The 14042-nt window shown below is 50.9% G+C and overlaps 1 protein-coding gene across 1 annotated transcript in view; it reads right to left on the bottom strand.

The window, feature by feature from the left end:
* The window catches only part of KCNH6 (potassium voltage-gated channel subfamily H member 6), a 101410-nt gene that overhangs the window by 44388 nt on the left and 42980 nt on the right, over positions 1-14042 (bottom strand). Inside the window, exon 3 of the mRNA XM_073326209.2 lies at positions 10281-10436. Coding sequence (XP_073182310.2) covers positions 10281-10436 — 156 coding nt within the window. The remainder of the gene's footprint in view (positions 1-10280; positions 10437-14042) is intronic.

Below are 14042 nucleotides of genomic sequence, written 5' to 3'. Positions count from 1 at the left end.
AAGAGACTGGACTGGGATAGGTTCGGGGTGGAGGGGAAGAGGCAGAAGGCTGAAGCCAGTAGAGCCCACTCCCCTCCAGAGCCTGGAACGGAACCCAATATTTCTGAGGGGGGGAGTGATAGCTCAGTGGTTTGAGCATTGGTCTGCTAAACCCAGGGTTGTGAGTTCAATCCTTGAGGGGGCCATTTAGGGATCTGGGGCAAAAATTGGGGATTGGTCCTGCTTTGAGCAGGGGGTTGGACTAGATGACCTCCTGAGGTCCCTTCCAGCCCTGATCTTCTATGAGTCTCACCATTGCTCCACTGTCAGCAAATATCTGTGATACCCCCTGGCAAAGTGTCCCATCCTCCCTCTAGTGCTGGCCCGAACAGGAGGACTTGTGGCACTTTAGAGACTAACCAATTTATTTGAGCATAAGCTTTCGTGAGCTACAGCTCACTTCATTGGATGCATTCAGTGAAAAATACAGTGAGGAGATTTATATACACACAGAACATGAAAAAATGGGTGTTTATCATGCACTGTGTAAGGAGAGTGATCACTTAAGATGAGCTCTTACCAGCAGGAGGGCGGGGGTGGGGTGGGGAAGAAAACCTTTTGTAGTGATAATCAAGGTGGGCCATTTCCAGCAGTTAACAGGAACGTCTGAGGAACAGTGGGGGATGGGGATGGGGGGAAATAAACATGGGGAAATAGTTTTACTTTGTGTAATGGCACATCCACTCCCAGTCTCTATTCAAGCCTAAATTAATTGTATCCAGTTTGCAAATTATGCTTATGCTCAAATAAATTGGTTAGTCTCTAAGGTGCCACAAGTCCTCCTGTTCTTTTTGCGAATACAGACTAACACAGCTGCTACTCTGAGGCCCACACAGAGGAGAACAAGCTACTATTGTCTGAATGCATCCGATGAAGTGAGCTGTAGCTCACGAAAGCTTATGCTCTAATAAATTTGTTAGCCTCTAAGGTGCCACAAGTCCTCCTTTTCTTATTGTTATCAGTTACTCCCTAAACTCCTATGACAGAGGTCTGTGCAGTAAATCTAGAGGTTCCAACCCTGCTGATGACCCATGTGGGTGCCAGGATGATGTCACAGGATGGAATTTCTGTTTTTTCAGTTTGCTCTTTTAAAAACATAGGAAATTACACACAAAAATTATGTTAATAGAGCTTGATTATGGTTGCAAAGCCCTCGAAAGTTAAGAAATGCCAGAGTTAAGGTTGTCTGTGTAACCTTAATTCAGCCCCATTATGCAAATGCATTACGATACAGCCTCTAATTACATGATCACATACACTATTTCTTCCAGTGGACCCCTGCCTCATTCGACACGCAGTATGGACCTGCTCAGGGGATGAATCAGGGTTGTGTAATAAAGGAGGCAGTTGTCTGTAGGACCTTTGCTGCTGAAGTTGGAAGGTGTGGTGGATACGATAGATGATTGCAGGCACAGAAAGGATGGCTTCATGGTTAAGTCAATTTAAGGGTGTTCTGGAGACCTGGAGTCTACCTCTGCCCACGTCACAAAGTTCCTGTATGATGCTAGGCAAGTCATGTAAACCAAACTTTTCACAGGTGGTCACTAAAGGCATGTTCCTCATTTCCTGGCTATCTGACTTGAGACTCTGGATTTGCAGAAGTGCTGAGCACTCCGAGATGCAAGTGAAGGCAAGGGGAGCTGTGCTTTGAATATAAGGTGCTGTATAATGTTAAGTACCTAAATAAGGACCACATTCTCAAAAGAGCCCAGCATCCAATGTGGAGGGGTGTGTGTGTGACAGGGCTAAGTACTGCTATGCAGAAAGGTGCTAATGACTCCCAGGGATGGTCTTGAATCCAAAGACTACCACAGACCTCCTTAAGCCAATGGGGGTGCCAAGTACCCTTTTTTTAGGCTCAACAGAAGTAATCAAGTCCCTTTATGTAGTAAAGACAACTGCACACAATGGGGGCTACTACTCAAGGACTAGGCTGCAAGACAGTCAAGGAATTATGATGTGATTGGAATAACAGAGACTTGGTGGGATAACTCACATGACTGGAGTACTGTCATGGATGGATATAAGCTGTTCAGGAAGGACAGGCAGGGCGGAAAAGGTGGGGGAGTTGCACTGTATGTAAGAGAGCAGTCTGACTGCTCAGAGCTCCGGTATGAAACTGCAGAAAAACCTGAGAGTCTCTGGATTAAGTTTAGAATTGTGAGTAACAAGGGTGATGTCGTGGTGGGAGTCTGCTATAGACCACCGGAGGAGGGGGATGAGGTGGACGAGGCTTTCTTCCGGCAACTCACGTTAGTTACTAGATCGCAGGCCCTGGTTCTCATGGGAGACTTCAATCACCCTGATATCTGCTGGGAGAGCAATACAGCAGTGCACAGACAATCCAGGAAGCTTTTGAAAAGCATAGGGGACAATTTCCTGGTGCAAGTGCTGGAGGAACCAACTAGGGGCAGAGCTCTTCTTGACCTGCTGCTCACAAACCGGGAAGAATTAGTAGAGGAAGCAAAAGTGGATGGGAACCTGAGAGGCAGTGACCATGAGATGGTCGAGTTCAGGATCCTGACACAGGGAAGAAAGGAGAGCAGCAGAATACAGACCCTGGACTTCAGAAAAGCAGACTTTGACTCCCTCAGGAAACTGATGGGCAGGATCCCCTGGGAGAATAACATGAGGGGGAAAGGAGTCCAGGAGATCTGGCTGTATTTTAAAGAATCCTAATTGAGGTTACAGGGACAAATCATCCTGATGTGTAGAAAGAATAGTAAATATGGCAGGCAACCAGCTTGGCTTCACAGTGAAATCCTTGCTGATCTTAAACACAAAAACGAAGCTTACAAGAAGTGGAAGATTGGACAAATGACCAGGGAAGAATATAAAAATATTACTCGGGCATGAAGGAGTGAAATCAGGAAGGCCAAATCACACCTGGAGTTGCAGCTAGCAAGAGATGTTAAGAGTAACAAGAAGGGTTTCTTCAGGCATGTTAGCAACAAGAAGAAAGTCAAGGAAAGTGTGGGCCCCTTCCTGAATGAGAGAGGCAACCTAGTGACAGAGGATGTGGAAAAAGCTAATGTACTCAATGCTTTTTTTGCCTCTGTCTTCACGAACAAGGTCAGCTCCCAGACTACTGAACTGGGCAGCTCAGCATGGGGAGGAGGTGACCAGCCCGCTGTGGAGAAAGAAGTGGTTCAGGACTATTTAGAAAAGCTGGATGAGCACAAGTCCATGGGGCCGGATGCGCTGCATCCGAGAGTGCTAAAGGAGTTAGCGGATGGGATTGCAGAGCCATTGGCCATTATCTTTGAAAACCTATGGTGATCGGGGGAAGTCCTGGACAACTGGAAAAAGGCTAATGTAGTGCCCATCTTTAAAAAAGGGAAGAAGGAGGATCCTGGGAACTACAGGCCAGTCAGCCTCACCTCAGTCCCTGGAAAAATCATGGAGCAGGTATTCAAGGAATCAATTCTGAAGCACTTAGAGGAGAGAAAAGTGATCAGGAACAGTCAGCATGGATTCACCAAGGGCAAGTCATGCCTGACTAATCTAATTGCCTTCTATGACGAGATAACTGGCTCTGTGGATGAGGGGAAAGCAGTGGACGTGTTGTTCCTTGACTTTAGCAAAGCTTTTGACAAGGTCTCCCACAGTATTCTTGCCAGCAAGTTAAAGAAGTATGGGCTGGATGAATGGACTATAAGGTGGATAGAAAGCTGGCTAGATTGTCGGGCTCAACGGGTAGTGATCAATGGCTCCATGTCTAGTTGGCAGCCGGCATCAAGTGGAGTGCCCCAAGGGTCGGTCCTTGGGCCGGTTTTGTTCAATATCTTCATAAATGATCTGGAGGATGGTGTGGATTGCACCCTCAGCAAGTTTGCAGATGACACTAAACTGGGAGGAGAGGTAGATACGCTGGAGGGTAGGGATAGGATACAGAGGGCCCTAAACAAATTAGAGGATTGGGCCAAAAGAAATCTGATGAGGTTCAACAAGGACAAGGGCAGAGTCCTGCACTTAGGATGGAAGAATCCCATGCACTGCTACAGACTAGGGACTGAATGACTCGGCAGCAGTTCTGCAGAAAAGGACCTAGGGGTTACAGTGGACGAGAAGCTGGATATGAGTCAACAGTGTGGCCTTGTTGCCAAGAAGGCCAATGGCATTTTGGGCTGTATAAGTAGGGGCGTTGCCAGCAGATCGAGGGACGTGATCATTCCCCTCTATTCGACATTGGTGAGGTCTCATCTGGAGTACTGTGTCCAGTTTTGGGCCCCACACTACAAGAAGGATGTGGAAAAATTGGAAAGAGTCCAGTGGAGGGCAACAAAAATGATTAGGGGACTGGAACACATGACTTATGAGGAGAGGCTGAGGGAAATGGGATTATTTAGTCTGCAGAAGAGAAGAATGAGGGAGAATTTGAACTTTCAACTACCTGAAAGGGGGGTCCAAAGACGATGGAGCTCGGCTGTTCTCAGTGGTAGCAGATGACAGAACAAGGAGTAATGGTCTCAAGTTGCAGTGGGGGAGGTTTAGGTTGGATATTAGGAAAAACTTTTTCACTAGGAGGGTGGTGAAACACTGGAATGCGTTACCTAGGGAGGTGGTAGAATCTCCTTCCTTAGAAGTTTTTAAGGTCAGGCTTGACAAAGCCCTGGCTGGGATGATTTAGTTGGGGATTGGTCCTGCTTTGAGCAGGGTGTTGGACTGGATGGCCTCCTGGGCTCCCTTCCAGCCCTGATATTCTATGACAGGTCAGAGCTAAGCCAGGTAGATTAACAGGGTTTTCCCTTGTTGCAAACACAGTGGCTAAGATATCAATTGCACGGTGGTGTTTGAGAGGAACTAAGCCAGCAGAAAAAACAGTTGTGAGCATAACCCTGAAAAGAAGCAGAGAGACAGAGCTCCTTGGGCACAGAGTAGACAGCTGGAGTGGCAGACATGGGAATTTCTGAGCACGGAAACTGCATGCTGTTCTTTGTTTCCACTGTGTTCAGGGGAACAGGACTTTGTGGACATTTCTTTGCGAACAAACAAGTTTACCCCAGGAATAGACCTGACTCACCTCTCAGATTTTTCATCCAAATGTAAACAACCATGCAAGGCCCTGAATTTTGGCTAACTGCTCAGGCCAAAAGGGACAACAGTCCTGGGCTAACCAAACCGTGTTAACTGACCTGGGCTAACCATTGATCAACCACGATGAACTAGTTACGGTAGCAAAGCAGTTTCAGTTATAACCTCTTCCTCACCGTGCTCTGTAACTTTGACACATTCATTTTTAGGGGCCAAACTTTCCATGCTTGGCCTGAGCAGAAAGGGTGAATCTGCAATGCAAACTTGGAGGAGAATCTGATTGGTCAAAATCTGACACCCAAAACCAAAATTTTCTGTCGGTAAAAAATAGTATTTCCCCACACCACACACAACTCCAACACAGGAGGAGTCTGAATCTTGCAGTGCAGAAAATGATCATGCTGGAGAATGTCTGAGACCAGGCTGATAATAGTCAGATGAGATTGAAAAATTCCTTCTGATTATGTGCATCTTGAACTCGGTTACTCTGTCACCTCTGTGGTATGTCCAGGGTGGACGATGGTATTTGTGATGACCTGCAAAACTCGTGACTTCACCGCTCCTAAAAAGTCAAGCTGAGACGTGTCGATACTGTCATGTGACAATGGTAAAGAATCTCGGAAAGAGTCACTTTCTTCCAACACTGAACAAGGAACTTTACTGGAATCAGGAAAGTGCTCTCGCAACTTCACTGGAAAGCTTCTGTCAAGATAAGTGGCTCTGCACTTTTTCAGATTACTGTACCTCTCTCAGGAGTCTGATTTGTCTTGAGTACCCCCAAGTTTCACCTCACTTAAAAACTACTTGCTTATAAAATCAGACATAGAAATACGAATGTCACTGTGCGCTGTTACTGAATAATTGCTGACTTTCTTGTTTTTACCATATAATTATAAAATAAACCAATTGGAATATAACTATTGTCTTTACATTTCAGTGTATAGTCTATAGAGCAGTATCAACAAGTCATTGTCTGGATGAAATTTTAGTTTGTACTGACTTCGCTCGTGCTTTTTACGTAGCCTGTTGCAAAGCTAGGCAAATATCTAGCTGAGTTAATGTACCCCCTGAAAGACCTCTGCGTACCCCCAGGGGTACACATACCGTTGGTTGAGAATCACTGGTCTAGAAGCTTTCTCTACCCCCTCTTGCCTGGCTTCCAGCTACCCATTTAAAGAAACTGGGCACATATCCTTCCCCAAAACGCTGCACAGCATCAAGAATATCGAGGAGACACCGGGCTGGATTCTCCACTGTCCTGCATGGGGTCTTGCCATTTGCACCAGTGAGAAGTGCGTGCAAATGTTTCCACTCTGGCATGGTAGCGTTGTACACCCATTTTGCACTGGGGTAAATAACTACCCAAGGTGCAGGGCCGTGGAGAAGCAGGCCCTCAAAGGACAGCACCCAGCCTTTCCCAGCATGTCACAATCTAAATCCCCTTCCTGATGGGACTCCAATGACCCCAATGGAGTGGCTCCTGCTCACATCAGCGGGAATCCTGGCCCGTTGTCATCGGCTCACGCTGCGGGTACTCCCCTGGCTCCTGGGTAGCTGCTGTAACTCGGCACACAGGCACAGGTGTTGTCCCTGCTCCCCACAGCTCACATGCCAAAGGCCAAGAGCAGAAACCGCAAGCACGGCATATTTTACGTATGTATATGCCCTGCCACAGATGCTTTGCTTGCTGGCCGGATCTACCCTGCCTGCCCCATAAACATCTGCAGTTATGCGGCCACAAGCTTCCATGTGCCTGGTTTTTTTAACTCATAATTGCTTCAGTGACCTTAAGTCTGAGGCACTCACTGTAGGCAAGGGCTCACAGCAGCCACTCACTGAAATGCAGCCCCCTCTGGGGTGGAACACAGCTCACAGCATCCTCGACCAACCTCTTAAGGCAGGAAATGGAGAAGAATCCCATCTCCCAGAGAGGCTAGTGGAAGGAGTGCAATTACCCAGGCTGGAATCTTTGCAGGATGCCAGCCTCACGTGGAAAGCACCATAGGATCTTGAACAACTGTAGCAGGCCAGGTGTATTTCTCGGCTGGAAAAGAAGCCCCTTGGTGGCTCCTAACCCCCTGCTGGAAGCGTTTGTGCTGGCTCCGTGGGCAGGTACGTATAAAGCAGCCCCGTGGCACTCCCGGGGTGTCTCCCATCCTAGCACTGAACGTGTTTAGTTGGTAAGACGGGCGTGACTGCAGCAAAGAGCAGCAGGGCTGCACTGGAAAGAGAGACAGACCGTTGTTGGGCTGTCAGTTTCTTAGGAAACTAACATGCTCTGAAAACCAATCCCTGATCTTGGCCTTCCAAAGGGCAGCTGTGACACATGAGTTCTGGAGTACAGCGGACGATGGCTGGGCCTAGGAGAGCAGCGTGAGAGTGTCTAGCCAGGAGCCAGCCAAAAGGAGTTTGTGACGTGGCCCCGGTGTCTCCCGCTGTGGGTCCAAGGACACTGGGGCTAACGTACAGCTGGGGGAAGCAGGTGAGTACAACTTTTCAGGAGGCTGCAGCAGGCAGGCAGATCCTGTGTTCTCTCTGGCTCTCAGACTAGCACAGACCCTGCTACCTAGCATCAATGCACCTGCTCTTCCTAAAGCCGCCCTGGAATCAGCCCTCCTGGAAGGGATCGGCTGGCTACATTACACTGTCCCCTCTGAATGACAGGATCTGTGCATACTATCTCCACCTGCTGGGGTGGCCCCGTATTACATTTGTATTGGACAAAAATGTTTCTCGCTCCCACCTTCTGAGGATATGTTTCAGAGACTCACTTAAGCTGATCCTATTGAGATGAAAACAAATCCAGAACCCGCTCACCATGTGCTGCCATACGAATTCACACTGATTCCACATACATGTGAGCATCTGCAACAATCCAGCAAACATGCCTGCAGAACTGGCTGGATGTTTAACACACATGGCTGGGACACACGATATAGTGAAATACCTCCAATCCAAACATACATAAAGGGCAGCATCCCGCCTCCTAATCCCAGGGGAACTTGACCAGCTCTGCTGGATTTGACATATATATTCTCTCCAAGGGGTGACGGAATTCACAGAGATGCACAAGCCACCAGATTGGAAACAGTTTAGACTAGAGAGAAGATGGAAACTACTTTGGAGATCTGGGTTCTGTTCCCGGCGCTGCCAGTGGGCTGCTGTGTAACCACCAGCAAATCACTTCATCTCTCCAGGCCCTTACTGACCGTCCCACTCTTTGGGACAAGAGCGGGCTGTTATTCTGTGTCTGTACAGCACCAAGCCCTGTGGGGCTCTGCTGTCAGATGGGACAGCTAAGAGCTGCTGTAAGAATAAAATATCAGCCACAGAATTCAGCCCCCTGGGGTCTGGCTCCCAGAGAACTTCACCTCCTACCGCCCCTGAAGGGTGGAGAGAAGGAAAACACCCCTACAATGTGAAACGCACAGCTGTGCTGTCCCAGCATCTCAAAGGGCTCTTGCTTCCAGACTCCCAGCCCCAGCCTGGAAGCAATGGGGATGCAGTGACTCACGAGACAACATCAGACCTCACACATCAGCGCCAAGGGAAACAGGGCAAGAAAGGGACATTATCCACTGTTGCTCCAGCCAAGCAAGGGGTGAGCTGGGGAAACAGGACTCAGCCTCCAAAATCTTCCTTGCCCCTAACAATGAGGTCTCAGATCAGCATGATACTCCTAGTTCACGAACACCCCTAGATCCCAGTGATGGAACAGACTGCCCTTCGCCCCAGTCCACTGGGGTGGCCACTGCCTGACACTTCAAACCCCCTTTCCCCAGCTCCCCATGGCTCACTGGGGCCATGCTGCAGCATGTGGGGAAGGGAATCCTTCATGAGCCCTCAGGAGACCAGCTGATAGTCTGAAGCATGAGAGCTGCTTCCCTCCCCGGCGCCCCCTCCCTCCCATAGCATCAAGACGAGTGTCATCACAGGTCATTGACAGTAGTGTCTGTTTCCTGAGACTGAGGCTGGCATGCCAGGGTGCATATCTCTAAACCAGACAACATTAAACCCGAGAGCGCGTTAGGATGATGGCCGAGCCAGTTGGGGGTGGGGCACTGACTCAGCTTTCGTTGGGAATCCTCACCTCGGTGGGATCTCCCTCCAAGCTTCCCAGCGACGTGTATGAACACAAGCCGGCAGCAGGCTCCGCACGAGGGCGCTGCAAAGGGACCTGATGGGGCAGGCAGCAGATGTGCAAATGGGTGGAAGAGCAATAGCGAGCCCGGTCAGGAGGCTGTCTCCAGGCAGCGTGCCGGAAGGAAAGGGCTGAGACGGGTCCTGAGCACCAGGCAATCCATGGAAGGCAAGAGGACAGGGGGGTTGGTGGTACAGGTAAAGCGTAGATACTGTACTTTCATAGCGGTACCTTGCTAGAAGCAGAGTATGTACAGAGTGTATATAGGGCACGGGGTAGCTGGGGGTATGTACAGAGGTAGAGGACGGTGAGGTGTAGATATAGGAAAATACAGCTATAAGCAATGTATGGGCAAGCTACACAGAAAGCTAGCTTGAGAGGAGGTGCGGCTGTATGCGAGGCATAAGGCAGTTACAGATGTGCGTGCAGTAAGGTCACAGGCAACGGATGGGAGGGACGGGGGTGCAGGAGAGGCATGGGCATGCTAGCAGTACATGGTTAGGTGGGAGGGGTGGGGGTGGGCGACAGGCAAGGGGGGGTACAGGTACTATGTGGGAAGGTACAGTTCCCTCCGAGGGGAGCTGGGGCATTCGGACACATCTAGGCGAGGTGTAACCGTGTGTGTGCGGGCAGAGGTGGATGCAAAGGGACAGGGAGGTCCGAGGGGAGGGCTTCCCCCGGAGGATGGGTTCTGCTTCAGGATCCCCAGGACTCAGCTTCCTCTTGGCCAGGGAGATTAGGTTCCATCCGCCTCCCTTTGCAGAGCTGCCTCCTTGTCTCGCTGTATCACTGCTGGGGAGTCGCTCTCCATGGCTCCAGGCTCAGCGGCAGGACAGTCTTCAAGATCTTCCTTTGGCAACACGCTGCCTCCCAGAGCCAATCGGCAACGAGGCCACTGCTTGGTCAGGAGCTCGGGCCCCGAACCAGGCCACCGGGCCACCAGCCCCCTGGCGAAGGCACCTCTGAGTTCCAGAGAAAATTCCAGGGTCGGATTCACCAAGCGGAACCTACCCAATCCCCCGCCCTCCTCCCCAATCCCTGCCTGGGGACCCCGGCTCTCGCTCACCTTGGCGCCAGCCCTGGGACAGTCGCTGGTGGAGACTCCGGCTGGCGCTCTTAGCAATGAGCTTGGCCAGGTCCTCGAAGTTCAGGATGAACATGATGACAGCTGCTTCCTCGTTCTTCACCGGGACCACGTCCACCAGGCACCGGAGGCATGACACTGCCATGGGAAAGGGAGCAGGGGTCAGATCGTAGCTGGGGGAGGGGGGCCTAGAGCATCCACCACCACTGCAAACTCCCCCCCCCAGCCCCCCAGGTACAGCTCATGCCCTAAAACTTGGGACTTCCAAGGAGGAGAGAACACCAGAGCAGGGTCCTCTCTGGTATTAACAGGGCCATCCCATGTTACAGCAGGCCAGTCCCATTCGACAGCTAAGCCCAACCAGCTGACCTCTGAAATATTCCCAGAGCCCCAGGCAGGCAACGGGCTCCCAGCCGGCCACAAGCCAAACCCACCTCCCAGGAGGCTGCTGCAAGTGTCAGCCTGCTGCTGACCCACGGCGCCGTCCCAACAGCCGGAAGGGGCAGCAGATTCTCTGGGGGTGCAGCGGGAAGCTCCGTGGCACAGCAATGGCTGGGTCAGATAAATGGCAGGACGGGCCGGTGGGGGCTGCTCGAGGCATTTGCCAGTGCAGCAGCTGTGCTCGTGACGGCCACCATCTCGGCCGACAGTGGGGCAGGTACCGGGGACCTCCGGAGCTACGACGCCCGGCTCCCCGGCCAAAGCTTTAACAGCCTGTGGAATGGACGTGGAGGGGGACCAGCAATGCACAATCCCCCGTGGGTCACCTGCTCCCCTGGACAGTGATGTCTTTGGTATCAACGTCCCGCCCCTCCTGCTCTAAGGACACAACGTGAGCAGCTGCCGTGTGCAGCACTGGCTGGCTGTGGCTGGGTGAGCCGCTCGGTGGCGGCATCACGTCCCCAGGGGCGGTGGATTCTTCCCAAGGCCCTAGGAGATCAGGCTCTTCATCCCCGAGGCTTGTTCCTTTGTGTGATTAAACCTGCCCAGATGGGAATAGACTCAGGACAGGTGGGATTGAGGTGGGACTGCCTCCAAGGAGACCAGGCTCTCCACCCATGGGCTCTCCCCTCCTCACAGGGCTCCCACAGAGAACAACAGCGCCCAAGCCAACTGGAGCCCAACGGCAGCTGACCGTGAAGGGTGAGGGGACGTGCATGCAGGATGCAGGGTGATGCACTGGGGGGGCAGCACATGTTAATTAGGATCAGCTGCCACCTGTAGCTTCCTCCCACCCATGCATTCCACAACATCCCCTCCTTCCCTCTCAGTGGGCTCCCCAGCTCCATCCATAGACCACCCTCAGACGCACCCTGCCTTCTCTCCCCATCCCATATCACCCGCCACTTCCCCAAAGTTCCCCCAGCACCTTCCCCTCTTCCCAATCATTATCTGTCCCCTTTGCTGCCCTCCAGCCAATGAAAACCAGGAATCAAGATAATCTGAGACCAAGCCCCTTCTTCCCCAGCCAGGCCCTCACCACTCCCACTCCACAGCAGCCTCCAGGCCTCCCCCGCCCCGTCTAGAGCCCCTTCACCCCTGCCATGGCTGGCCCAGCCCATGTAAGGGGCTAGCCACCTGATGTTTATTGCTAGAGGCCAAGCAGTTAGAAGCACTGATGTCCAGAAATGGCACTGATGTCCAGTGGGAGCAGAGGGAAAAACACACCCTATCAGCAGACCAAGAGACACCAGCTACCTCGGTGGGGGGGGAGTGTTTTCTAAGGAGCTCAAAGTGCTGCATGCTCACCGGGAACTGAGCTCTTGAGTATCTGGCTCCAGCTGTTGGTGCGGAGGACTTGGGACTCTGGCCCTGAGTTCTTGAAAACCGTGGGCCCACAGGGAGTGTCTTAGCCAGTCCAGATTTGACGTATGTGTTTCATTTCCAGGACAGTTATTTATGTTCATTAGTTTTTAATTAGCACTTAAAGCATTGGTAACTAAAAATTCAGAACAAAATATGAAGCTTATCTGTAATCATTTAGCCTCCTGAGATCTGCTGTTCATAATCAATAAATAGCTAATTGCCATGCAATACCGATGGCAACTCTAAATATTGATTTAATTTAAACAGCTCAATTAAAAACAACCCATTTCTAAGCCTTGTGCATCATTTATCTACTTGTTCACTCCTCTCCAAGGGCTCAGTCGGGAGCTGCCTCTCACACCTGTGCAGGGCAGCAAGGTGGGGCGGGGCGGTTAGAAATGTCCTGCCCAGTCTGGGCTACCCGCATCGCCAGTCTGGGGGTGTGGGGAGGGGAAGAACACCAGCGGTGTGCAGATGGAGGAGGAGTGGACAGAGCCTGGCTCCACCCCCTCTAATGCAGTGGCCATGCAGCTGAGCCAGAGCAGAAGGGGAAGTAAGGCGTGCCAGGTATAGGGCTGGCTGGTGCAGCCTTTTTCCTGCCTGGAGCAAGCGGGGACCAAACAGTGGCTCTCAAGGCTCAGTTGGGGTCCCCGTCTGCTACGGGGGAAGTGCAACCACACAATGTCCCCCCTCCTGAGGAACGTCAGCCCGGAAGCGGGGATAGTTTAGAACTCGGATCCTCCTGCCCCTGAAGCCCAGGTCCTTGCCTGCTGTCCAGTTGTCAGCCTGTGAGCTGTTCAGATTCCACCCAGGAGCGGGGCACACACATGTTTGCCAGTTCATTACACTACCACATTACAAAGAGTGGCACAGAGCCCTGATTTACTCAGCGTCTCAAGAGACTCTGGGTCAGAGCCTGGCTTGAGCCACTAGATAAGACTAAAAGAAAAGGAGGACTTGTGCCACCTTAGAGACTAACCAATTGATTTGAGCATGAGCTTTCGTGAGCTACAGCTCCCTTCATCGGATGCATGCAGTGGAAAATACAGCGGGGAGATTTTATATACACAGAGAACATGAAACAATGGGTGTTACCATATACACTGTAACCAGAGTGATCACTTACGGTGAGCTATTACCGGGGGGAGGGGGGGGATAATATCAACCTTGATTATCACTACAAAAGGTTCCCCCCCTCCCACCTCTGCTCTCCTGCTGGTAACAGCTCACCTTAAGTGATCACTCTGGTTACAGTGTGTATGGTAACACCCATTGTTTCATGTTCTCTATGTACATAAATCTCCCCACTGTATTTTCCACTGAATGCATCCGATGAAGTGAGCCGTAGCTCACGAAAGCTTATGCTCAAATAAATTGGTTAGTCTCTAAGGTGCCACAAGTCGCCCTTTTCTTTTTGCGAATACAGACTAACACGGCTGCTACTCTGAAACCTAGATAAGACTAATAACTGTTCTACTGCATCTGAGTTTAATGAGCATTTAAACACTTTTATCCTGAAGGCTCACAAATATTTGAATCTGTAACTCCGCAGGCAGCTTTTCAAACACAGGCTAATAAAGATCTGTGTGGTGCCCATGGCTCCCTCTTTATCTAACCAAGCGGGGGCTGCCTTGTCAGCATGAATAAGCCAGTGACTCTGGGGAGAGAAGTTTCCTTCAGTGAGGCAAGATGTACAGCTTTAATAACAATGGCATTTGACGAGCTGTATTCATCTGGCACGGAGATTGGATAACTACATCTTGGGAGAGCAGAACACAGACAAATGGGATGCTGGAGTCAGACATCATCCATGTAACGAGGTGACCCAGATCTGTATGATTTCAACGTCCCATTCTTCACGGTCTGCTATTTAGCCAACCACCCCTGATCAGAGATGGAAGCAGGGCCTGGAGTCGGGTCATGTCATTAACTCTGCTT

The sequence above is a fragment of the Lepidochelys kempii genome, chromosome 27 (assembly GCF_965140285.1).
Source record: "Lepidochelys kempii isolate rLepKem1 chromosome 27, rLepKem1.hap1, whole genome shotgun sequence".
Lineage (NCBI taxonomy): Eukaryota > Metazoa > Chordata > Testudines > Cheloniidae > Lepidochelys > Lepidochelys kempii.
This window is presented reverse-complemented; position numbering and strand designations above follow the sequence as displayed.